The sequence below is a fragment of the Phaseolus vulgaris genome, chromosome 8, assembly GCF_051622355.1.
Source record: "Phaseolus vulgaris cultivar YP4 chromosome 8, ASM5162235v1, whole genome shotgun sequence".
Classification (NCBI taxonomy): Eukaryota; Viridiplantae; Streptophyta; class Magnoliopsida; order Fabales; family Fabaceae; genus Phaseolus; species Phaseolus vulgaris.
The window spans coordinates 52,380,607-52,408,572 of NC_143505.1; the positions used below are offsets into that span (position 1 = coordinate 52,380,607).

The following is a 27,966-nucleotide window of genomic DNA, read 5'->3' on the forward strand; positions in this document are numbered from 1 at the left end:
AAAAACTTGTTGACTTGCATATAAATATAAACTCATTAGTCTATTCCAAGATATGTTCTTGTTTAATAAATAAAGTAGATTTTCAAATTAGAGACCTACATTGAATAATAAATCAAACTTAGAGCATATAATTTGCAAAGCAAGTCAAGCTGGGGCCTTGTACAGCACAATCTAGCTCAACCTAACTCATTTTCACCAAACTATAAGTGACCGTAAAATATTGAGAAATTATAATATAAAAAAATGATGTACAAGAATAAAACTCATGGGGGTAGCCACTGCAACATTCACTTGGACAGGAAGTAAAATTTTCAATCTTTGTAGATTTTATTTCTGTAGATAATGCCAAATGGTGTACCCCGGTTTCTCTTTATTATCCTTCCATGGCACAGTTCTTTGGTATGTCAAATGGTGTGAAAACTGCTACCTGTAATCACTTGATAAAATTACGAACAAAATTGATCGTAGAGATTAGTTTGGGGGTGGCATTTACCTGCCTAAAAGCTGTACCTACAAGAGTCAATTTCTAACTTACTCCCAAAAGTGAACTCAATATTTTTGCCCTTCCAACCTGGGACCCTTGTTTTACTCCCTGAGTATGGCAAAAACAAAATTCATGTAGAACAAGATCAAATAATGTTTCAAGGAAGAACTGTTTATTTTCCCCTAGCCTTTTTTGATTTTTTCACTTGAACAAGAGTCACATTCTGGCCAGGCTTTTTGGTTCTGGCCTCCGAGGATCTTAACATTGAAATGGCAACTTGATGCTGGTTTTTTTCCACCTTGTCATCTGTAAATGGTTTGACCTCGAACGATCCTCTGGTCAACCCTCTGGCAACCTGAAGTATTACAAACAGCTAATCAGTGCTAAGCAATGCAGGACTTGCTTATAAACGTGTGAGAATTAACTTAAACACAATTATTTCATAGCAGTACTTTATCAATCCAAAATCAATTTTAATAGAGGCTGACACTGAAATCTAGTACGACAAAAAATTACACCATAAAAATAAAATCTAGGAAGCATTCCTAAAATAGAGGATTCAAAATATTAGGATTATCATGATGATGATAGCCATGGCAACGATAATTTGCCCCACACTTCACAATATAAATCCAACATTTCCAGTACTTCCCTTGAGTAATGGAAGGTATTTCATTCTAAAAGTAACCCGAGTTGATAAATACAAAGCATGGTAAAAGTGTACAATCATAGCAACAATTATTGAAATTTATCTGGTGATCAGTTATACCTTCAGAAGAATCCAGACTTTGAGATAACTGCTCAATGTCGCCAGTCTTGTCTTTTTCCCTGAAGTCAGGTACTCACACATACGATGATCAACCCTCAGAATAAATTTTGGCCACGACTTGGGTTTTTCAGGGTCTGGCTTATGGTCCATTGTTGCCTGGGATGTGCATGATAACAAACAAGAAATCACACTCACTAGTCATCCGATGAGTATCAACACTATGATAAGTGAACGGAATATTATTATGATCTAGAGATACCAACTATCAACAACTAAGAAAAGAAGAGAAATATATTGCAGCAGCAACTAGGACAAGCCAATAAGGAATTATTGGTTCTAGGTGCTTAGGAAATCTCAAATATAACTTCAATTATCCCACTATTGCGTTCGAGGGGTTTTTCTCCTGATGATTTTAGGGCTGAAACAAAATTCTGGGATTGAAAGTTTCTACTTACAAGAAGCCGGCAGATTTGCTGTTCAATTTTTGAGAAGGACGTTTCTAAAGCTTCCACCCTGCCTGTGGCATGGCAACAAGCACATGGTTCACTAATCATGAATGTCACACTTGGCCGTACCTGTCAAGCAATTGTAAGGCATTGGTAATTCATTTTAATAAATCTAACTAAACTAAGTGCAGTGCCAAGAATTATCAGAGGAGAATGCAAGCTAAAAAAAATGCAGTTCAAGCATTATTTTTTTTTTAGTCAATAGACATTTCACTGCGTCTTTGTTGAAGCAAGCATGAAATATGGTGATCAGTAAATTTGGCATACTACTTAAGTTATGCTTGAATAAAACAACAGGAAAACTATATACAAAAGAAAAATAGGGAAGGTCACATAATGTTTCATATGAAACACATCTTCTTATTTCAACGCTTGTCTCTGATACATGGGATAACAAATAGCTAATATTCACCATAGACAAGCAACCTACCCTCTTTCGAGTTATTTCCATAAGTCCATGTCTAGACAATTCAGAGACCTTCACCATTGATTTATCTCTCTCAATGGCTTTCTTGACTTCTTCATAGACCAATCTTTTATTAGCTGATATAGAAGAATCCAAATTTAATAAATAAATATATTGATAAGGACTTCAAGAATAAGAACACCGAGAGAGAAGTTATATTAGAGTGGCATAAAAAACGAATATTTCATACTTAAATATCATAATCAAACTTAAACTTGAGAACATTATAAAATTCATGACATTGTTTACACTGAGCCCTTCTTGAGGCACAGCCTCAATCAGTCAGATGGAGAATAGTTCACAGGAAAAAACATTTTAATAAGTGAAAATACTGTTTTAGCAAGAAGAACACTAACAATAAACTCTCTCAACCACACTCCTTCTAGCACACTTCATTATTGGTTAAAATTTCTTGGAAATTACAAAAGCATTGGTGGAAATAAGTGGAACCCACAATTTTGTGTTTTACAAAAATTTTCATAAAAAACAAAAAATGTGTTAAAAGTGTAGAAAGAATGTTACAAGCACTTCTCTCGAGAGCAAATTTAATGTGCCAAATTCAAGCTAAATAATCCATCAATGATAAACCTTTGTTGCCATTGATAACTTAATTTGTAATCATACACATCATACCATGCATGCATAAAAGTTAGGTTGACAAAATTCTGCATGGTGATAGTCATGAATACTGAGCTTATGAGGTGAAGATTAAAAGCTATGCATTCATAAATATGTCCCCCCCCCACTAAAAGTAACAAAATATTTCCGTCCAAACTACCAAGTAGGATTAGTTAAAGTTTTAGTCAGGTGATTTTGAAACTGCAATCAGTAGTACGAAAATATTTTAAAAGTATGTCTGAGAGATGCCTTCTTCAAGTAACTAAATACTTGAAATGCTCAAACAAGTGGAAGATTTCCATTTACCTTCATCTGACATATCAATGAAATCTACTACAATAATACCGCCAATATCCCGTAGTCGCAACTCCCTTGCAATCTGTAATACATTGTTTCTAATAAAAAGATTGTACTGCTTTACATGAAATAATATTGCAACACAAAAACAAAAGCATGTATACTTGTACTTCAAATAAAAAGAGTACTGCAATCATGTCACAAGTATTAATATTCAGTCTATTCTCTTATTTATTTAGATTAAATTAATCAGTAGGTCCCTAAACTATGAAATTCTTAATTAAAATCATTTTAATTGGTCCTTGATCAAGTAAAATTTTTGTATAAGTTAATATGTGACGACTTGAAACCACCAAAAAATAAATATTTGCGGCAATTGTAGAAACCCTAGGCGTGTGCTTGTTTCTTACAAAATAATTCCTAGTAATAGTACTCCCAAGAATATAAATTCTGAGAATATAATTTAATCCAAAAAACAAATGCCCCCTAGAACTTAATTAAAAAGAATTATAAAGATCAAGGATCCAATTACAAATTTTAAGTTTGGAGACCTACTGATTAATTTAACCATTTTTTTATATGTATTCTCTCGTGTTTATGTAAGAGGTGGGTTTAAGCCCCTAATTGAACTCCAAAAGCTAGCTCTACAGTGGTTATATTTAAAGTCGTTGTGGGATCTCAATAGACCTCTTCATGTTTAGGATTGGAAGTCCGAAACGTGAAGATTGTAGGTCTGATTTGTTATATACTAGAAAGTTACATGGCCAAGTAGATTGCATTGGGAAAGCTGGCTGGCCAGTCCAGGTAGTTTTTGGATATTTGAGGGTAACCCAACATCAAATATATGATAGTCTCAAGCAACATCTTATATTTAGGGTGGGGCCTAAATCTCAAAAGCTAGTTCATGAGATGAGGATGGCCCAAAACCGCTTAGGCTCCACTTTGGTCGTATTTGTAGTCAATGTGGGATCATAACAAAGGAATTGAACTAGAAAGGGCAATACTTTTCTTTTTGTTTTGGTTTGTTGGGCTTCAGTTTAAGTCCAGTTTAGCTTCTCTTATTTTATTTTTTTAAAATATTTACATATAGTATATTAAAAATATATGTAATAACTAAATAAATAAAAGTAATAAAATATATAAAAAATCATTTAAAGAATAATATAATATAATAAACTAAAGGACAATGGTAATTAAAATTTAATAAAACATAACATATAATATAATAAATTAAATAATAGTAGTAATAAAAAATTCAGAAGAGCAACTATCTGACTTTAGCAGTTTTGGCCCCTATATGCTGGTGCTGCTATCCAGAGTTGACTACTTAGATATATATTTTATAAGGTAATTTGCTACCTTTTAGGATGTTGAAAACTTGAAATTGTAGAAGAAACTCTTGTCCGTTATTAAAAGACTTGGAAGCATAGTATAACTTATTTTGGAAAATAAGTTTGCAAAGTATGCTTTTTTATTAGTTAGGCTTGCCAAGCTAAGGGGTGTTGTAACTTAGCTTGTGCACCTGTAAAGGCTTCGGTTTTGGGTGATGACAAATAAAAGCTTAAGCTGACAAGGGAAGGTTCATTAATGGTTTTATCTTCATTCAACCCATTGTGTAAGAGCCTTCTAGGCTTTAATCATGGACAATAATGAGTAAGGAGGTTTATTTTTCTTTATGCTGAAATTCAACTGTATTTAAAGAATGGGGAGGCTCAACTATTGACCACTTGATCAAAAAGGCTCTAATTGCATGCTCGTGACCAACTATCCTAAAAGCTTAAGTTGTTTGCTGAAGGCTCATTAATGACTTAATATCTAACTGATAGTAAGCATCAACATGTTAAACATTTTATTCACAGAAAGCTTCTAAGCTTATCACCAAATGAGAGGTTATGGCTGCTACATTGATTAACAAAAAAGTTATAAACAGTGTCAATGTAAATCACTCAAGACTGCCATGGCCGAATATACCACTACCTATTAGTACTCCTGAAAGTAAAATATCATCATTTCAAATCTCCTGTTTGAAGTGGATAATCAAGCTAAGGAAATGTCCCCTTCAGGTTTCTTTCTATGTGATCCAAACATCAAGATTTTCGAAAGGAGATTTCGATGCTTGCAGATTAGGAGGTATGGTTGTCCTGTTCATTCTCTCTCAAAAGCTTAAGGAGGTAGAGATTGAACTTATCCAATGGAATAGAGATGTCTTTGGCAATGTTCACTCTAAGGGTGCTGCTGCTTTGAATAAAATTGACCAGGTTCAACAAAACATTGATAAAATTGGTTCTATACAAAATCTTCTGGATGCTGAAGATCTGCTCTTCTGGAATTAGATAAAGCTCTCATGTTTGAAGAGGAATTTCAGAAGGAAAAATCCAAAATTAAATGGCATTTACACGGAGACAGAAATACTAAATATTTTCATCAGGTTCCCAAGGTTAAGAACGGTTTCACAAAGATTCTTTTCTTGAGAAATGGTGCACATATTCTTGCAGAGCAGAAGAACATTCAGAATCATACTTCAATATCATAATTTGTTTAACGGAGCTTTGCCTAGTGTCAATTCTGATTTGATTAGCAGAACTATTCCTTGCCTGGTTAATGATGCTGACAATGCAGCTTTAACTCAGTTACCTACCTTTAGAGAGGTTGAGTAGGTAGTGTTCCTGGGCCAGGTATTGGTGGCTTCTTTTATCAAACCTATTGGGCAATTATCTCTCATGATGTGTATAGTGCCTTGATTCAGCTTTTCAAAGGCAATTGGATGACCCCTAACTTTAATTCCACCTTGCTGATTTTGATTCCCAGGGGTACTGGTGCTGACTGTGTGGAAAATTACAGACCTGTTGCTTTGTCCAATTGAAGTTTAAATTTGACAAATATCCTTGCTGACAGAATCAGTTCATAGGTGATAAACTTATTTCTACTCAGCAAAGAGCTTTTCTCAAGGATAGGAACATTTTTTATTGTAGTGTACTTTCCAAAGGGATTAACTTGCTTAGGAAAAGACATTATGCTGGTAATCTTGCCATAAAAGTGGTATCGAAAAAGCTTTTGACACTCTTTAAGTGGGATTTCACTCTGCATGTTCTGCATCAGTTTGGCTTCTGTCCTCAGCTATGTTTATGGGTCAAGTTGGTGCTGCAATCTGCCAAGATTTTTATGTCTGTCAATGGAAAAGCTGTTGGTTTCTTTCCTGCTCTAGAGAAGTTGGACAGGGGGATCCTTTATCCCCTATTCTCTTGTCTCGCAAAAAAGTTTTTTAGTCTTGCCATTACTCTTCTGTCTCCACAGCAAATTCTGCTCCCTGTGACAAGATCTTCTGGTATGTGTTTTCCAACTCACTTTATATGCTACTGATGTTATCATTTTTCATAGGGCAACCAAGTGAAACTTGCAGCAGCTGGTGCACCTTTTCCAATCTTATAAAGATAATGCTGGTAAGGAACTCAGTATTACCAAGTCCAAGTTCCATACTTCTGGTTGGACACATTCTAGAAAGAAAGTTGTGGCTGATACTCTTGGTTTCTCAGAAAATTCATTGGCTTTTTATTTGGGTGTTCCTATTTTTGTTGATAAACCTCCTAGAATTCATTTTCCAGGCTTGGCTGATAGAATTAAGGAAAACCTTCTTGCTTGGAAAGGTTCTTTGCTGTCATATACGGGCATGATAAGTCTCTCTTCTGTTATCGACAACTTTTTGCACTACTTTAGTTTACTTGTAGCCCAAGGGATTGAGTATAACCATGGAATTCAGGATCAGAAACTTTATGTGAACTTTGCAATGTTAACAATGTTAAGTTGGTAACTGTTTCTTGGAAGCAATCTTGTCGGTCTATCAAGGATGCTGGTTTGGGCCTTAAATCCTTGTATTCTCTTAATAAAGCTCCTTTGATGAAACTTGGCATGGATTTTCTTGATTTTGACTTTGAAATGGCCAGAATTCTTAAGTTGAGAGCTGTGTGTGGGAATTCTTTCAACAATTTATATTGTCAGTCATCTGTTTAGCATGGTATTAAGCAGAATGTTGCTTTGATTATTGATAACTCGACTTGGCATATTGGTAATGGTCAGAGGGTTAATTTTTGGCTAGATAAATGGCTAACTATTCCAATAGTTGATTGGATGAGATTCCTAAGCATTTGCACAATAAGTTGGAGGCTAAGAATGCACACTTTAATATCAAATAGATCCTGGTCTATACCTGATGCTATTAGTTCTTAAGATCCCACACTCACTGTTGAAATCTGTTTTAATTTTACCTCAGTTTGATATTGAGGACCATCTTAGATGGAATGGTTCTTCTGACGGTATTCTCAGCCTCAAAACTGCACATAATTTCCTTTTGAATCAGACAACTCTCTAATTGGTTCAACACAGGTTTGGAGCAAATTATTCCTCCTTCTATCTCTTCTTGTTTGACATATTTATCACAATAGGTTTCCTACAGATGATAACTTAATCAAGTGCAGTATGGTCATTGTTTCTTGTTATCATTTTTGTGGCGGTGCTGCTGAAACTGCTCAATACTTGTTCTTTGAATGCACATTTGCTTCACATCTATGGGCTTGGCTTACCAGCTATTTCCACTGCCACTTTGCTACTTATTCCATCTCTTCCATTCTTTGTTTCTTTCAAAGATCCTTGAGTGCTCAAGTCAAGACTGTAATGCAGGCCTCCTGTTTGGTGTCATGAAAGCTATATGCATAACCAGAAACAATTTCTACTTTGGTAACCACATACCATCCTAAGACAGAATTAAAAATATGATTAATGTTGCTACTTATTGTTCAGAGTTTTTCAGGAATAGATTTTATTTACCCTTATATAAGGTTAGGGATTAGTTGTGGATCAGATGTGGTCCCCCCACTCTTTTTCGACCTTTTCCTCCTTTTTATGATATTCTGAGATGCTGCATATGATTGATATTGCTTGTGCCAACATAGTTTGTATGACAAGCAACATGGTGATGCCTTAGCACTCACTTCTATTAAAATAAATAAATAAAAACAGTGTACTTTTTACTTGATACTTGAGTGTAAAAATTTATATTAATAACAAGTCAAGGTTTAACTCCAAATTAAATATTAAATTTCTTGAAACATCTGTGAAGAGGAATTCATTGACTATTCTGAAATATACTAGGAATTACTCCACTTTAATGGATGTTCTGAATCTATATTATAAGATAGAAATAAACTAATGTAGATTGAAGAATAAACAGTTCTGTAGGATAAGAAAAAAATAGCAGTGTTGAAAGGATTGGTTACAAAACAGGCCACAAAGGATGGTAATGCTCTGGTACTAAATTGAGAAGAGAGAAACTAAATGTAATGAATTTCGTGCGTTGGGTACACATGAATATTCTTATTTATAATAAAAAGATAATATACTAAGGAACAAAACCAATATCTAACAAAAAGAAATATTTGAAAAGATATTTCTCTATCAAATCATATCACATCATAACTCCATATTGAATGTGATCAAATATAATCAAATCATAACATAGTAACAAGCAGTATTTGTCAGCAAAAAAAAAAGAAAAAAGAAAACAGGAGACTAAAGCCTATGTGACACATAAATAACTGATAATGGTGTTGCATCTAACAACATACTTGTTTTGCAGCGGCAAGATTGACATCTAGAATAGCTTGCTGTTGTGAATTTCCATGACCAAGCATCCCATGTCCTCCATTTACATCAATAGAAACTAACGCCTCAGTTTGTTCAATGATTAGAGAACCTCCATTGGCAAGAGGAACTCTATAAAGTGATCAACATAAAGAAAGATATCACGTTAAGAATTTAATACCGTGTTCAGGAAGGACAGATCAATTGACATTTTACACAAAAATATCAGGGGGGGAAACTCCTATTTACAGTTTTCCCTTTTTCTATAATTTTTAACAATGTTCTGATTTTTAATTACACTGAACAATTAGGTATGTTATGAAAACTGAACTGTTTGATATCAGGAGAGGAAGATATGATTAAGAATTTGCTTAATTTAATAAAGTCTTTGCATTGAAAAACTCCATTATGATTTGTTGAATGTAGATTTATCCCAAATAACCAAGAACTACATGATTAAAAACCAAATGATTTCTGCCATTAGCTTAAAAAGGTTGAGAAATAATAATCATCTACCTACCTACTACAGTTTATATCAGGCTACGCAATAAAACAGTTTAGCTAAGAAAGTAATAAAATAGAGACACAAGCCATGGAGTAATCTGATATTGATATTAAGTTGTTGTGTTGCATCATGATACAAAATACTAATCCATCATTACTCGTTATACTGATATATAAATATATATATATATAAAATAATTTAAGTACTAGTGTAGTATACTAGTATTACTATCACTATCACAAACCTACCAATACATTAAGACTAACAACCCTAAATAAATTCTGGAACAAAAAGTGATGACTAAGATTGCCTCCTCAATTAGACAGCTAACTGATTCCATGAAATGCTCTAAGATCTTTTAACATATTCTCAAACACTGTAAGATGAGGATATTATAACACAATCTAAGAAAATAACTATAAGAAAAGGAAGATAATAAGGACAAGGATAATACACACTAAAAGTAGTTATAAAAAGAAGTAACGACATATCACCTTTTGCTGAGGATATTGCCTATCTCTCCTTCAATGTTGAATTCATCAAACAAGGGAACTTTTTTATCATATAATTCAACTCGATCACAAAGATCAGGGGCAATTTCTTGAAGGTAACTGGTCACCTGAAGATTAAATAAAAAGGTTGAAATCACCAAAATGAGAAGTGCCAGTTTGTATATTGAACCTTAAATTAATTAGTGAAACTAGTTCTTCGATTACGTAAAACAATTATACCATTCACATTGCACTATTTGACTACAAATAACTTGATCAGCATGCTAACCTAGCACCATAATTTAAATAAAGTTTTGAACACATGTAATATGTAAGATTCAGTTCTTCACTTCGAGCTTTGATAGAGTTTGCTAATCGAAAATGGTAAACTGCAATGTGACAGCCTGCTATGCTACAGTTAGGTTCACAAACCAATTCTCACAATGAGTTACTCTTTTTGATTAAAATTATTGACGGGGAAAAAATGGCAATATTTGTTCACATTAAAAACAGACATCCTCCAGTCCTAGTATTGCAACTTAGCCCTCTGTAATTAGCTAATGCCTTACCTCATGGAATGTCCTTGGGGAATCGACCACCATTTTCTTAACCTGAAGTATATCATGATAAAATGAAATCAGGAGAAGCAGAATGTAAACTGGATTTTCTTTTTAATATAGATAGATATCATTAAGTTAAACACTTGTAATCAATAGTGACTCTAAACTAGTAACAGAACTAACATTTTCATTGAAATAATCCTGGACCACTGAGAGAGTTTGACCCATTGCCCTGTGCAAAAGTATAGGAACAGCTCCATCCACCCCTTCATCAGCAGCAAGAGCAGCAGACTTTGCATGTTCCATTATATTTTTCCATGTTGAAAGCAAACCTTCTAAATCTTTCTGCAGTTCCTCAAAAGATTGACAAGCAGCAACAGTTCTTACAGTGAGGCCAAAACCCTCAGGCTGCAATGTCTTTGCTATAACCTTCAACCTTGTGCGCTCAACACCAGAAATCTTTTTGGAGACTCCAACTTTATCACAGCATGCAAGCAACACCTGCAAGTCACAGTCGGATTCAGATGAAACACAGTATGGATAATTTACATAAGATAAGAATGATATACAATCAAACTTTGTCTAAGATGCAATCATAGCACATACCCAGAATCTACTTCTTAGTTTAGGATATGCAGTCAGAGTGGGACCCTTTGTACCAAGGTCCTCTTTGACAACTTGGACAATTATTTTGGTTCCCTTGCGAACTTGGATCCATTTGTTTTCTCTAGAAGCCACCTGGCTAGCTCTTTTTGTATCTTTTGTTTGCAAAACAGGAGAGCTGACAGACCCATTCATACCAAGTGCAAGAGAACAGTTATTTGTTTCTCCTTCTACTTGGACATCACTTCCCTCTATATCATCTTCAAAGTCAGCTTCTACTTCATCATCAACCATGCTACCATTTACGTTCCCCTTAAGAACTTCAGAAATATAAAAGTCATCCTCTCCGTCATGCTCATCACAGTCATTGTGTACAGATTTTAAATAACCATCCTCTCCTTCACGGGACGTGTGATCATTTTTTCTCTCAAGATCCTCTTGTTTCTTTGTCCTTTGACGAAATGGGGGGAATATAAATGGCTTCTTATTTTGTTTAATATCCATAAAGGCAAATCTAGAATTCCCAATATCAACAAAGGCCCCTCCCATATGAGGAACAAGCTTTGTGACCACCCCAACATATACACTATCACATTGCACGTTACTCTTGACTGGTTGCAATAATAATTCAACCAATTTTTCATCCTCCAGTACTGCAATTCTTTGCATGGTACATATTGATGAGTTAATAAGAATAGTGGTTGAAATAGATTCTTTTGACATTATATTACTACTTTCTTCAAGTAACAACTGTTCTCTATCTACCAGCTTCACCTTCTCTTCTACAGTGTCACCGGTTTCAGATTTGTTTGATTCTATTTTTTCCTTAGAGACAATGGAAAGTAATGAATGTAGCCAGGGTTCCTCAACAGGCTGGTAATTCTCAAAAAGAATATCAGTAGACTGGAAATCCTTGTCATTTGCAATCACCAAGCCATCAACATTGTCGTAAAATAATTGATCCTCCAAACCAAGTGTCTCAAAATTTAGGATGTCATTTTCAAGGAGACTCTCAATCCTTCCATCATCTGTCAAATCACTGGAAGCATTTGAGTGTTCAGAAACATATTAGGAAAATAAATATTTCAATAATAGTGTAAAAACACTAAGTAATACCTTTGCTCAGGAAAGAAATAGAGGGTTGCTCTAGAAGATATGTTTCCTCTGTGAAGGGGCTCAGTGAATGAGTTGAAGACATCTGGGAATACGATCTAATCCATGAATCCCTGACCACTATTTTATTGTCTTCAATGACTTTTAGAGGTACTGACAGCGAAAAGGATGGTCCAGGCCTCCAAAGAACGTCACTTGAGGACTTCACTTTACCCTTAATGAAATAATTATATTTAAAGTTCAAGCCAAAAGCAATCTGCAATCACAAAATTAGAACTGAGTCACTTAATAAAAATGCATATTTTGATCTTCATACAGTATTACAAGCAATTGAAGCTTCATATAATAATCTAACTAAATTTTAATGGAAGATTTTTTTAAGGGGAGGATGCAAAATTAGTTGCAATGTCTCCTGTCATTTATTATAAGAATATAAACTATAGTCATATTGACAGGGACTGCAGAATCTTCAACACACAAGATTAGCTTATCAAGGGTAGTTGGTTAAGGATTCCAAATTTGAAGCAGTGTCTTTCTAATATTCGCAATACACTATGAATTTGCTTTATATTTTTATTTGTTTGTATGAGAAACACATAAGTGGGCTCAGGTCTTGGGCAAGATGAATAAAAAACTCAATGTTAATGTAGAAACATCTCTTTTAAACTTGTTCATAAGTATTATTTCTTTACAAAAAAATAAACATATAAGTTTAGATTTGACAGCCCAGCCAAATTACCGGAAATTCAGCTTTCCATATGTTAGCATGCTCTGTAGGAGAGAATAGTACAGCCATGTTTGGTTTCCAGCAGCCTAATACAGCAGGATCACCAGTTAGATACAGGAGGTGACCATCTTCTAAATCTGCTTCCACAGTCCAAATGATCTTGCATAACTCGTCAACATTAGTGGCTGACTTTCCTGCAAAATCAGACAGCCCAGGTTTATTATTCATTCTAAACTGGAGTAAAATATATTAAGACAGCATGATTTTGAACATTAATCACCAAAAGGTAGATTTTGTACCCATGCAAAAAGTATATTACTGAGAGGAGTTATTTAATAGTAAAAATGAAGAATGAGAAACTATCCTTAGATTATATAAAAAGATGAAGAGAAGCACGAACACAATTCCAAGTATTTTTTTTCTTTAAAATCAAAATATCAGTGTTGCATAATCAGGAGAATTATGTTATAATTAAGTGCAGATTCTATTTTATATTTATTAGGACAGATTTGTTAGTGATTTGATTTGATTTGTACAGCTTTAAACACTCATTATTTCTGGCTTTCATTGCCTATTATTTCTTTCTTTAATTAGGTTGTAAAACAGTCTATAAATAGAGACTGTAATCACATTTGTAAAATATCTCAGAAATATATTTCACTTATTTCTTTCCACTTGGTATCAGAGCTCCTGATCTAGGAGACTCTGCTTCCGCAAATTTTTTTTTAGCCTTCATTGCTGTAATCATTTTCCTTGACAGCCTTCATTGCTGCAATTATTTGTTGGACAGCCTTCATTGCTGCAACTTTCTATTTTCCTTATCCTTTCTCCATTGACCACCACCACCACCTTGCACCATTGACCACCACCGACCACCACTGCCGTCGCTCGCCGGAAACTGCACCGCTCGCCGGAACTGCCACTGCTCGTCGGAAACTGCACCGCTCGCCGGAACTGCCACTGCTCGCCGGAAACCGCCGCTGGCCGCCTGAAACCGCCACCGGAAAATTTTTCCGGCAGATTTTTTTTCCTGTGTGTGTGAACAGGATCAAATTTTGCCAATCTGAAAAACTCAGTTGGTTTTGAACTCTCATGGACTCCCTTAGTAAGCCATCTAGCTATTGTTCCTTTACTATGAGTGGTAAGAGTTCTAGTTTTTTATCCTTTAATGCTTCTAGTACTGAAAATATCTGGATTATAGACTCTGGTGCTACTGATCATATGACACCTCATTCCTCTTCTTTTTCATCCTACACTACTTTATCCGGTAAGCCATATATTACTATTGCTAATGGTTCCACTACCCCCATTAATGGTCGTGGTAACATTCACCTTCAACCTTCATTTCCTTTAAAAAATGTGCTTCATGTTCCCAAACTATCCAATAACCTCTTGTCTATTCAAAAGATTACCCAAGATTTAAATTGTACAGTGGTATTTTTCCCTTCCCATTGTGTTTTTCAGGATCTTGTCACGGGGAAGACTATTGGAATTGCTAAAGAGCAGGGCGGGTTATATTATTTACAGCATGAAGAAAGTAAAAAGGGTGCTAGACTACAGGCACACACTTCTAATCTTCAGCAAGGTCGTGAATCTTGGTCATCCTCTCAGATATGGCTTCAACACAGACGTCTTGGTCATCCTCCATTTAGTACCCTAAAGTCCTTATTTCCTGTTTTATTTACAAAAGTGTCTGCTGAGTCATTTCATTGTGATGTTTGTCAGTTTGCTAAACACCATCGGACAACTTTTCCTCCCAATGGTAATAAAAGTTCTAAACCTTTTGATCTTATTCATTCAGATGTATGGGGACCTTCACCTATTCCTAATATCTCGGGTACAAAATGGTTTGTTTCATTTATTGATGATTGTACTCGGGTTACTTGGTTATTTCTCATGAAAGATAAGTCTGAAGTTTTTCACTTGTTTGTAAAGTTTTACAGAATGATTCAAACACAATTTGAAAGTTCAATTAAGAGATTGCGTTCTGATAATGGAAGAGAATATGTGAACCAAAACCTTTCCAAGTTCCTTGAGGAAAATGGAGTTGTTCATGAATTAACCTGTGTGGACACTCCTCAACAAAATGGGGTTGCTGAAAGGAAAAATCGTCATCTCCTTGAGGTTACTCGAGCTTTACTTTTCCAAACATCTGTTCCTAGATCTTACTGGGGGGAAGCAGTCCTGACTGCCACTTATTTGATTAATAGATTACCCTCTCGGGTTCTAGAGGGTGTTACTCCTATTCAGGTTATGACCACATTCTATCCTTCTATTCCCATGTTGAATAGTCTTCAGAATCGTGTCTTTGGTTGTCCTGCTTTTGTCCATGTTCATAGTCCTAATCGGGGTAAGTTAGATCCTCGTGCCATCAAATGTGTCTTCATCGGTTATGCCCCCTACAAAAAGGGGTACAAATGTTATCATCCTCAAAGTCGTAAAGTTTATATTTCCAAAGATGTCACCTTCCATGAAACAGAGTCTTTCTTTCCTAGTTCTCAGCTTCAGGGGGAGAGTATTCAAGAAGCTGAGGACCTTGAGTTGCCACCTTTTCCTTTGTTACAGGATTTCGTTCTTAGGAAGGATGACAAAGACCCTGCACCAACATCATTACCAGAGAAGAATAATGAAGACAAATATTTTGGAAAACAATATCAGCGAAGGCAACAAGAACCCGTCCTGGTCGAACAGCAACTTCAATTGTCTGAACCGGAGGTAAGAACTCATACCAGTGAGACTCTTGAGGACACCTTAAATACTGCTTTTGAACCTAACCTAAATGATTTACCTATTGCCTTGAGAAAAGAAAAAAGATCTTGTGCCAAATATCCTATATCCCAATTTGTGTCTACAGAAAAACTTTCTATGCAGCACCAGAGTTTTCTTTCAGCTATTGATTCTATCAAAATCCCTACATCGGTACAAGAAGCCTTAAAAGATGATAACTGGATTCGAGCCATGAATGAAGAAATGAGCGCGTTAGAAAGGAATGAGACTTGGGAGATTGTAGAGAGACCAAAAGATAAGAAAGCAGTGGGTTGTAGGTGGATATACACAGTTAAGTATAAGTCTGATGGCACACTGGATCGGTATAAAGCAAGGTTGGTTGCAAAAGGGTACACTCAAACCTATGGGATCGATTATGAGGAGACTTTTGCTCCAGTGGCAAAAATGAATACCGTCAGGATTATTCTCTCCCTGGCGGCACACTTTGGTTGGGCAATGCATCAATTTGATGTTAAAAATGCCTTCTTGCATGGAAGCTTGGAGGAAGAAGTATACATGGAGATTCCACCTGGGTATGGTATTGTTAATGAAGGGAATAAGGCGTGCAGACTTAAGAAGGCCCTATATGGTCTTAAACAATCACCTCGTGCTTGGTTTGGAAGGTTTACTCAAGCTATGGTATCTTTGGGGTACCGACAAAGCCAAGGTGACCATACTCTGTTTATAAAACATTCTCAGAATGGTAAACTCACTCTACTTTTGGTCTATGTAGATGATATGATTATTACAGGTGATGATGAGATTGAAAAACAAAATTTGAGGGAGAGACTAGCTGCTCAATTTGAAATGAAGGATCTTGGGAAGCTGAAGTACTTCCTTGGGATAGAGGTTGCTTACTCGAGACAGGGCATCTTTATTTCTCAAAGGAAATACATCCTTGATCTTCTCAAAGAGATTGGTAAGTTGGGTTGTAAGCCCACTGGAGTGCCAATAGAGCAAAATCATAGGATTGGGAATGATGAGGAAAACCCAAAAGTGGAGAAGACACAATATCAAAGACTTGTGGGAAAACTCATTTATCTTTCAAACACTAGGCCAGATATAGCCTATGCAGTTAGTGTGGTTAGTCAATTTATGCATGATCCAAGAGAAAGACACTTGCAAGCAGTAGATAAAATTATTCAGTACTTAAAAGCCTCTCCAGGAAAAGGATTGCTATTCAAAAAGGGGGAAAACTTATCCATGAAAGTATATACTGATGCTGACTATGCAGGATCGATTGTTGATAGGAGATCCACCACAGGCTACTGCATGTTCTTGGGTGGAAATCTGGTGACATGGAGGAGCAAGAAGCAAAATGTAGTTGCAAGATCAAGTGCAGAGGCAGAATTTAGAGCCATGGCTCAAGGGGTGTGTGAACTCTTATGGATGAAGATCATACTTGATGACCTAAAAATAAAATATGAAGCTCCTATGAGTTTGGCATGTGATAATAAGTCCGCTATCAGTATTGCACACAATCCGGTTCAACATGATCGAACAAAGCACGTAGAGATAGACCGACACTTTATTAAAGAAAAGTTGGATGATGGTCTTATAGCCACTGAGTACATCCCTTCAAGACTCCAATTGGCAGATATGTTTACTAAGGGACTTCCCGCAAAACAATTCGAAGATCTTACTTGCAAGTTGGGAATGATAGATATACATTCACCAACTTGAGGGGGAGTGTTGCATAATCAGGAGAATTATGTTATAATTAAGTGCAGATTCTATTTTATATTTATTAGGACAGATTTGTTAGTGATTTGATTTGATTTGTACAGCTTTAAACACTCATTATTTCTGGCTTTCATTGCCTATTATTTCTTTCTTTAATTAGGTTGTAAAACAGTCTATAAATAGAGACTGTAATCACATTTGTAAAATATCTCAGAAATATATTTCACTTATTTCTTTCCACTATCAGGAATAGTGTAGCAAACATCAAGAACAGGGGTTGTTATGGTTGTATGCAGCATTAACTTCTGCAATAGATCTGGGTCAACTTTCTTGGCTTTTTCCTCCATTTCATAAAAAAAAACTGCTCTTATTCATGAAGTTTGTTTCCAATTATTTTACAATCGCTTGAAATTTTAAGAGACTACTCCATTGCTGCTTACGAACATATTTACAGATGTTTATTAAATACTTCCTCCGTTCCACTTTGTATTATTAAGATTTTGACACAAATACTAAGGAATGCAATCAATATTTTGTATTTCATAAGAACATTATGTAACTTCCTAATATACCCTTAATCCTTCTAATTAATTATTCATTAACTCCTACCACTACACAATACTTCCACTAAGGGTAGTTCTGGAAAAATATTTAACGCAGCATTAGTCTTATAAAATGACAATTACCTTAAAACATATTTTTTTCTCTAATATGTCAAAAAGTGGATAGAAGGAAGTAGTATTTATCAACTTATTAATCCATCAAGCTAATTCTTTACTTTTCTTAATCAGCAAAGGAAAGGACATAAGAAGTATAATTCTAACACAATTTAAGGATGAAGCACATGATCTAACTCCTAAGTCCTAACTGTTAGGAAATGACTTGATTCAAAATCCCAACATTGAAAATTTAGAATATGATCCCGGGATATATAAAAAGCAAACATAATCAATAAAAAAAGGAAATTGCAAAACTGCCTTACTTATACACACCCTTAGCCCACCTTAGTTGCACCACCTTGGGGTTGCCTTACTAGCAACCTCAAGGTGGTGGTTTAGTCCATATTGACTATAAATATGACTTTATATAGAATTTATATAGTTTGGATAGTCATCACCTTAAAAGTTGGTTTTATGGGGTTCAATTAAGTCCAAAATCTAAGAAGTAATTTCCTATTTAGCTCAAAATAAATCCCTTTATTTAAGGAATTGAAGGTTGATTGTCTTATGTTGGAAAGTTGTCTTAATTGCAATCAACCAGACCTGCCTTAAATGCATAGCGTGGAAGGGGGTATGTTTAAAAATATTCCTTAAGCTGGTAGCCCTAGTCATGAGAAGGAGTGTATGAAAGTCACCTTAATTGTGGTCACCCTTGGGTATGCCTTAGTTGCAGCATGAAGGACCTATCTTGTGGGTTGAGTCAACCTTCAAACTCAAATTCTAAGATCTTAATAATTTTGTTATATCAAATATTTTTATAATAATTATATGTAATGCAAATGTGTAAATTATTGCTCAATATTCCACCTCAAACTCATGAATAGATGTCATCCATTCCCAACTTGGCTATGAAAAATTGAACTGATCAACCCCTTTGTAAGAACATCATCCAATTGTTGTTGTAATGTAACATAGGACATACACACTATACCTTCCTCCAAGTTATCTTTAATGAAATTATCAATTTCCATATGTTGTGTCCTATCATGCTGCAGAAAGTATAAGCAATATTGGTAGCTGACTTGTTGCACTAGAGACTCCTTGACCTTTCGATTGCTTCTTCTCAGCCCTGCCTCACAGCCAGCCCTTTTCTCTCGGTATTCTCAGACGCTGACAGGGGATCAGGGCTAGATGACAGAAGATCCACTGTTGGATCCTCTATATATCTTGGCACAAACCTTACGACCTAGTGGTCCAAGAAACAAACAGTTTTTGCCAGATCTAGTACAGAAGTCTGACCAATAAGCAGCTGAAATACTGTGGATTCAGTCTCTTTCGTCAGAATTAAGATTGCCTTTCTACCACTCCTGTTCTGCTATGTTACAATCTAAGCACAATTTCAGTCTCAATCCTATTCTACATGCCAAAAAGAAATACGGAACTTGAGATTTTCTTTCTCGGAGAAAGTCCTAGAAAAATTCTCATGCTCCAGCATATTCCAACTCCTTCCTAAAATGCAGACATTTCACCAAGCTGCTTTCTTCTCAGATTTTTGGCCTTGTGAGATAAACTCAGGCTAGTTGACAGGTTCTCCCTCACTTACCCACCCAGAGTTTGAGTGGGGAATATTAAGATATGCACATATATTCATTTCATTTCACTGTAATTTCATTATTAGTATTATATTCTGTTATGTTTCTGTTATAGATCATTTACTTGCTGACTCAGCAGTTAGTCATTTGCACAGCTATATATATCAGGTTTCTTTGTACATTCTGTATTAAGAAAGATTGATATCCTTTCTCTCATCTCTTGAAACTTTCTCTCTCTCAGTTTCTCTTAATTGTATTAAAAATCAGTTTTAGCCACAATAGATGATACAGTTCTTCTATCTTGATAGTGTGCTTGTAGCTAATGAGACAATAGAAGAGATAAGACAGAAGAAGAGTAGTGCGGTAATCATGAAGGTTGACTTTGAAAAGGCTTATAACTCTGTTAGATGAGATTTTATACAGTATATGCTAGAAAAACTTGGTTTCTGTAAAACAAATGGATCAATTGTGTTGCATAATCAGGATAATTATGTTATAATTAAGTGCAGATTCCATTTTATATTTATTATGACAGATTTGTTAGTGATTTGATTTTATTTGATTTGTACAGCTTTAAACACCCATTATTTCTGGCTTTCATTGCCTATTATTTCTTTCTTTAATTAGGTTGTAAAACAGTCTATAAATAGAGACTGTAATCACATTTGTAAGACATCTCAGAAATATATTTCATCTATTTCTTTCCACTTGGTATCAGAGCTCCTGATCTGGGAGACTCTGCTTCTGCAATTTTTATTTTTTTTAGCCGCCTTCATTCATTGCTGTAATCATTTTCCTTGACAGCCTTCATTGTTGTAATCATTTTCCTTGGCAGCCTTCATTGCTGTAATCATTTTCCTTGGACAGCCTTCATTGCTACAACTTTCTATTTTCCTTATCTTTTCTCCATTGACCACCACCACCACCTTGCATCATTGACCGTTACTGCCACCACCGACCACCACTACCGTCACTCGCCGGAAACTGCCGCCGACTGCCGGAAACCGCCACCGGAAAATTTTTCCGGCGGATTTTTTTTTGTGAACAAGATCAAATTTTGCCAATCTGAAAAACTCAGTTGGTCTTGAGCTCTAATGGACTCCCTTAGTAAGCCATCTAGCTATTGTTCCTTTACTATGAGTGGTAAGAGTTCTAGTTTTTTATCCTTTAATGCTTCTAGTACTGAAAATATCTGGATTATAGACTCTGGTGCTACTGATCATATGACACCTCATTTCTCTTCTTTTTCATCCTACACTGCTTTATCCGGTAACCCATATATTACTGTTGCTAATGGTTCCACTACCCCCATTAATGGTCGTGGTAACATTCACCTTCAACCTTCATTTCCTTTAAAAAATGTGCTTCATGTTCCCAAACTATCCAATAATCTCTTGTCTATTCAAAAGATTACCCAAGATTTAAATTGTGCAGTGGTATTTTTCCCTTCCCATTGTGTTTTTCAGGATCTTGCCACGGGGAAGACTATTGGAATTGCTAAAGAGCAGGGCGGGTTATATTATTTACAACATGAAGAAAGTAAAAAGTGTGCTAGACTACAGGCACACACTTCTAATCTTCAACAAGGTCGTGAATCTTGGTCATCCTCTCAGATATGGCTTCAACACAGACGTCTTGGTCATCCTTCATTTAGTACCCTAAAGTCCTTATTTCCTGTTTTATTTACAAAAGTGTCTGCTGAGTCATTTCATTGTGATGTTTGTCAGTTTGCTAAACACCATCGAACAACTTTTCCTCCCAATGGTAATAAAAGTTCTAAACCTTTTGATCTTATTCATTCAGATGTATGGGGACCTTCACCTATTCCTAATATCTCGGGTGCAAAATGGTTTGTTTCATTTATTGATAATTGTACTCGGGTTACTTGGATATTCCTCATGAAAGATAAGTCTGAAGTTTTTCACTTATTTGTAATGTTTTACAGAATGATTCAAACACAATTTGAAAGTCCAATTAAGAGATTGCATTTTGATAATGCAAGAGAATATGTGAATCAAAACCTTTCCAAGTTCCTTCAAGAAAATGTAGTTGTTCATGAATTAATCTGTGTGGACACTCCTCAAGAAAATGGGGTTGCTGAAAGGAAAAATCGTCATCTCCTTGAGGTTACTCGAGCTTTACTTTTCCAAACATCTGTTCCTAGATCTTACTGGGGGAAGCAATCCTGACTGCCACTTATTTGATTAATAGATTACCCTCTCGGGTTCTAGAGGGTGTTACTCCTATTCAGGTTATGACCACATTCTATCCTTCTATTCCCATGTTGAATAGTCTTCAGAATCGTGTCTTTGGTTGTCCTGCTTTTGTCCATGTTCATAGTCCTTATCGGAGTAAGTAAGATCCTCGTGCCATCAAATGTGTCTTCATCGGTTATGCCCCCAACAAAAAGGGGTACAAATGTTATCATCCTCAAAGTCGTAAAGTTTATATTTCCAAAGATGTCACCTTCCATGAAACAGAGTCTTTCTTTCCCAGTTCTCAGCTTCAGAGGGAGAGTATTCAAGAAGTTGAGGATCTTGAGTTGCCACCTTTTCCTTTGTTGCAGGATTTCGTTCTTAGGGAGAATGACAAAGACCCTGTGCCAACATCATTGCCAGAGAAGAATAATGAGGAAAAATACTTTGGGAAACAATATCAATGAAGGCAACAAGAACCCGTCCTGATTGAACAGCAACTTCAATTGTCCGAACCGGAGGTAAGAACTCATACCTTTGAGACCTTTGAGGACACCTTAAATGAAACTAACCTAGATGATTTACCTATTGCCTTGAGAAAAGAAAAAAGATCTTGTGCCAAATATCTTATATCCCAATTTGTGTCTACAGAAAAACTTTCTATGCAGCACCAGAGTTTTCTTTCAGTTATTGATTCTATCAGAATCCCTACATCGGTACAAGAAGCCTTAAAAGATGAGAACTGGATTCGAGCCATGAATGAAGAAATGAGCGCATTAGAAAGGAATGAGACTTGGGAGATTGTAGAGAGACCAAAAGATAAGAAAGCAGTGAGTTGTAGGTGGATATACACAGTTAAGTATAAGTCTGATGGCACTCTGGATCGGTATAAAGCAAGGTTGGTTGCAAAAGGGTACACTCAAACCTATAGGATCGATTATGAAGAGACTTTTGCTCCAGTGGCAAAAATGAATACAATCAGGATTATTCTCTCCCTGGCAGCACACTTTGGTTGGGCAATGCATCAATTTGATGTTAAAAATGCCTTCTTGCATAGAAGCTTGGAGGAAGAAGTATACATAGAGATTCCACCTAGTTATGGTGTTGTTAATGACGGGAATAAGGCGTGCAGACTTAAGAAGGCCCTATATGCTCTTAAACAATCACCTCGTGCTTGGTTTGGAAGGTTTTCTCAAGCTATGGTATCTTTGGGGTACCGACAAAGCCAAGGTGACCATACTCTGTTTATAAAACATTCTCAGAATGGTAAACTCACTCTACTTTTGGTCTATGTAGATGATATGATTATTACAGATGATGATGAGATGAAAAACAAAATTTGAGGGAGAGACTAGCTGCTCAATTTGAAATGAAGGATCTTGGGAAGCTGAAGTACTTCCTTGGGATAGAGGTTGCTTACTCGAGACAGGGCATCTTTATTTCTCAAAGGAAATACATCATTGATCTTCTCAAAGAGACTGGTAAGTTGGGTTGTAAGCCCACTGGAGTGTCAATAGAGCAAAATCATAGGATTGGGAATGATGAGGAAAACCCAAAAGTGGAGAAGACACAATATCAAAGACTTGTGGGAAAACTCATTTATCTATCACACACTAGGCCAGACATAGCCTATGCAGTTAGTGTGGTTAGCCAATTTATGCATGATCCAAGAGAAAGACACTTGCAGGCTATAGATAAAATTATTCAGTACTTAAAAGCCTATCCAGGAAAAGGATTGCTATTCAAAAAGGGGAAAAACTTATCCATGAAAGTATATACTGATGCTGACTATGCAGGATCAATTGTTGATAGGAGATCCACCACAGGCTACTGCATGTTCTTGGGTGGAAATCTAGTGACATGGAGGAGCAAGAAGCAAAATGTAGTTGCAAGATCAAGTGCAGAGGCAGAATTTAGAGCCATGGCTCAAGGGGTGTGTGAACTCTTATGGATGAAGATCATACTTGATGACCTAAAAATAAAATATGAAGCTCCTATGGGTTTGGCATGTGATAATAAGTCCGCTATCAGTATTGCACACAATCCGGTTCAACATGATCGAACAAAGCACGTAGAGATAGATCGACATTTTATTAAAGAGAAGTTGGATGATGGTCTTATAGCCACTGAGTACATCCCTTCAAGACAGATATGTTTACTAAGGGACTTCCCACAAAACAATTCGAAGATCTTACTTGCAAGTTGGGAATGATAGATATACATTCACCAACTTGAGGGGGAGTGTTGCATAATCAGGAGAATTATGTTATAATTAAGTGCAGATTCCATTTTATATTTATTATGACAGATTTGTTAGTGATTTTATTTTATTTGATTTGTACAACTTTAAACACTCATTATTTCTGGTTTTCATTGCCTATTATTTCTTTCTTTAATTAGGTTGCAAAACAGTCTATAAATAGAGACTGTAATCACATTTGTAAGACATCTCAGAAATATATTTCATCTATTTCTTTCCACTTTGGATTTTAGCATGCCTAACATCGACCTCTATATCAGTTTTAGTTAATGAAAGTCCCACGGATGAATTCAGGCCCACTAAGGGTATTAGGAAAAGGGATCATCTGGCACCCTTCCTTTTTATTATTGTAGCGGATGTTCTAGCTGGAATAATAAGACAAGCCAAGAGGTTAAAAGTAATATTTGGTGTGAAAGTGGGGAGAAGAGAGGTAGAAGTATGCATGTTACAGTACGATACACTCTTCATATGTGACAGTATTATTAAAAATATATTCACCTTGAAGACTGTCTTGAGGTGTTTCGAAGTCATATCAGTCTAAAGATTAATTTCCACAAGAGTATGTTGGGAGGGTGTGGGGTAAATGAATATCAATTAAAGCAGTTTGCTGCTATACTAAATTGTTCAATTATGTCAAACTCGTTTTCTTATTTAGGAATTCCAATAGGGGAGAATCCGAGAAAGACTAGGATGTGGGAAATTGTGATGAACAAAATTAGGAAGGGGTTATCAAAGTGGAAAGAGAAACATACTTTTGCTGGAAGAGTTTGCTTAGTTAAGTCTGTAATTTCTGCTCTTCCTATTTTCTTCGTATCATTCTTTAAGGCCCCGAAGTTGATTGTAAATGAGATCACTAAATTACAAAGAAAATTCGTGTGGGGATGGGGTGCTGAACAGAATAAGATTTCATGGGTGAAGTGGGATAGGATATGCCAACCAAAGGATAGAGGTGGGTTAGACATAAGAGACTTTAAAAAGTTTAATGAGGCACTAGCAAAGTGGAAGTGGAGGTTTGCAACAGAAGAAAAAAGGTTATGGAGAGATGTACTAATGTCTAAATATGGTGACTGGAGGGAGTTAAATACTATGCAAAAATTGAGGTATGAATCAATATGGTGGAGAGACCTGATGTTGATGTGTGGAGAAGGTAATGGTCAAAACTGGTTCGACCAGAATATAACATGGAGGTTAGGATCGGGTAGTAACATTAGGTTCTGGATAGACAGGTGGAATAATTAGATAATTTTGGCTGACAAGTACCCAAGGCAATACACCAATTCAGAATTTAAGTCAGCATGTGTATCTGATTTTGGAAAATGGATAAATAATAGACGGGAATGGAAGGTGAGATGGAGGAGAGGATGGTTTGTGTAGGAAACAGATCAAGTAGATGCTTTCATGATGGATTTAAGAAATGTTAAGCCAAATTCATCTGGGAATTATATGTGGATATGGAAAGGGAGATAAGTCAAAAACTTACACTGTAAAATCTCCATATAGAATTCTGAATAATAATTTGGGATGTCTAGAAGATATGTTTTTCACACAATTATGGGTTACAACAACTTCACCAGATGCAAAGCATTTCATATGGAGGCTTGGCAGGAATAGGATTGCTACTATGGTAAATCTGGAGAATAGGGGTATTTTGTTAAGTTCAGTGTTATGCCAATTATGTCAGCAACAGGAAGAGTCCACACAACACCCTTTTATTGAATCCAAAATAGCCTCTACAGTGTGGAATTGGTAAAACAAATGTGTTGGAGATCTCACATCGACTAGAGACTAGGACATTTCATTGTATATAAATGGGTGTCCTTGCAAGCAAAATTACAACCGACTTTGTCAGTTCCAGAGAACAACTTGCTACATGTTCACCAAATACCTCAGGGTCCAAAGTTGAAAATATTTGTAACAAGCTTTGTGCCTATGATCTATATGCTCCACCAATAGGGGAGTGTTAATATAGCATAGGTAACAAATGTATCACATGTCTAATTAATTTCGGAACATAAACATATGTAACGAATAACGATACATAACATATTATAAGGACTTTATTAGTATTTATTATTGTATCCTACTCATGTAAGTATAACTACAATACAGTGTGGTCTGCATTAGACACAAAATCTTTAACAGAAAAATTCTTCTAATAATTATATGTATAGCCGATATTTCATGTTTATAGCTCAACACTAACCATGTGTAACCTTGCAACAAAACCAAGGTTGAATCATACTATCATATTTTACTAATATATTAAAAGCAATTATATGATTTGGACTTCAACAATATTGTTGTCATGAGTATCCAACAATTCAAAAGCAAATCAAAGCAAGAAACCAGTAGCCAAGAGAAAGGAGATAACCATATACTTAAAAATGAAGTTATAGACAGATAAATTATCAAGAGCTTACAAAAAATATGTTCTAATTACCTTTATCAGTCGATAATGCAGCTAAAGTTCTGACTGATTTATGGTTCTTCATACTGTAGATGAAGCGAAATACACTGTGCAGTGGTACATGATGGCATATGTGTCTGTTCCAACATTTGAATATGTAAGCTCAAGCAATTAACCCTAAAGAAAGTGTATCCATCAAGACATCAACGTAATTTATCACCAACCGTTCTTGTTGTATCATTCATCATTCTTTCTATCCATCGTTATGATATCTTTCAAATATGAAGGCATAAATAATAATGACTCGATATCTTTAATCATTCTATCAATACAATTTTAGATGCACGACATAATAACCATCCGTCAGTATGACAACCCATTACCATTTGTTAATGTTTGCTAGAAAAAATGAGTGCAAAGTACAGCAATAAAATTAAAAATGTCTCATTAAGCAAGAACACTGCTCCGTTTTAACACATAACTCAAGAGTCCAGACATTCTAGTTGAGCAAATTATGAGAAACCAACTATAATCGTGTAGCATCTAAAAGCTTCAACCAAGCTAGTCTTTGTTCACAAGGTGAAGAAACTAGCAAAGCTAGCCATTCGGTTATCAGACACAACTGCAGACAACTACACAAGAAAGTCTCTATTAAAATATATCCAAGACATCTTTGTTTAAGTAGGCGCAAATCACCTCACGTGTGCTTCGTACTACAAAAATGTGAGAAGGATGAAAGAAAAGCACAAGCCATCAACACTCCACCCAACATATCTTCCCCATCACTAAACCATAAAACTGAGTCCAAACTTCAGAGTGACTCCCCACTCTCTACCAAGCAAAAAAAAAAAACTTTCCTTTTCCATCTATAGCGAAAATCAATACTTTTTTCATCTAAACTCCATTTCCATTCCCTCCCCTTCTGCTAACAAAGGGGTTGAAATTGAAATGGAAGAACTTTCCTTCCCAAAAAAGAGAATTCCATAATCCCTAACCACGTTGGCCAACATAACAGCATACACGAATTGGGTACACAATGATTCGTGAATTCAAGCAAACAACCTTGGTGGGTGGTAGAGCACCCAATAAAGAATAAAGGGCAAATAACGAATAAAGGAATTGGGATATAGAGGAAATGTGAAAAGACACGTGAGTAGATACCTCTTGGGTGGGATAATGAAGGGGGTGTTGGGGCGAAAAAGGTGATGGGGGTGCGTAAAAGCAAGTTCAGCCATTAAGAAGAAGAAGCAGCAATTGCAGATGAAGTTGGGGAAAAGTGGTAACCTATTCTATGGAGGGTATCTGATAGTGTAAAGGTTGAAGGAGTTCATGGGTGGATTGAGAGGGTGGTGATGAGTGTGAGTGTGAGAGTGAGTGTGAGTGAGAAAGGAAATGGTTATGGATAGAAGAAGGAGAAGTGGTGTGGTGTGGTGGTGAATGGGGACTGCACACACACAAGATAATGAGTTCACTTGGCGCCTTCTGTAATTACAACACTATGCAATTTGTTTATACACATCAATAAATAAACTCTTTTATAAATAAAAATAAGGGATAAATTAATATCTAATTATAAAAAATATTTCACAGTTTTAAATTTAATTTGGTTTTTCCTTCTAATTTTTTATTAG

At 35.8% G+C, this 27,966-nt stretch overlaps 1 protein-coding gene across 4 annotated transcripts; it reads right to left on the bottom strand.

Moving 5' to 3' along the window:
- Positions 1-41: 41 nt before the first annotated feature.
- Positions 42-27,833, bottom strand: RNEE/G (RNAse E/G-like protein). 4 transcript variants are annotated; one of them, XM_068628984.2, is made up of 14 exons: positions 27,497-27,833; positions 26,369-26,472; positions 12,786-12,967; positions 12,050-12,302; positions 10,937-11,961; positions 10,514-10,831; positions 10,340-10,381; positions 9,774-9,898; positions 8,759-8,906; positions 3,150-3,222; positions 2,190-2,302; positions 1,709-1,828; positions 1,254-1,409; positions 42-839 (listed from the first exon to the last, which is right to left on the bottom strand). In XM_068628984.2, the coding sequence occupies exons 1-14, from the start codon at positions 27,568-27,570 to the stop codon at positions 657-659; spliced, it is 2,916 nt and encodes a 971-aa protein (XP_068485085.2). In that variant the 5' UTR covers positions 27,571-27,833; the 3' UTR covers positions 42-656. The 4 variants fall into 4 exon arrangements, 3 of the variants coding, with proteins under 3 accessions (XP_068485085.2, XP_090149839.1, XP_068485086.2); XM_090293713.1 differs by having other exon boundaries at positions 10,937-11,972; XM_068628985.2 differs by having other exon boundaries at positions 26,369-26,512; positions 27,497-27,818.
- Between the last annotated feature and the right edge of the window lie 133 nt (positions 27,834-27,966).

Bases quoted from the DNA above. Each gene is read 5' to 3' on its own strand.
- RNEE/G (XM_068628984.2), bottom strand. From the start codon at position 27,570: ATGGCTGAACTTGCTTTTACGCACCCCCATCACCTTTTTCGCCCCAAC. The intron at 3,223-8,758 runs GTATGTTGTTAG...AATGTATTACAG, and splicing joins ATCTTGCCGCTGCAAAACAA to ATTGCAAGGGAGTTGCGACT. The intron at 1,829-2,189 runs GTAGGTTGCTTG...ATTGCTTGACAG, and splicing joins TGGAAATAACTCGAAAGAGG to GTACGGCCAAGTGTGACATT.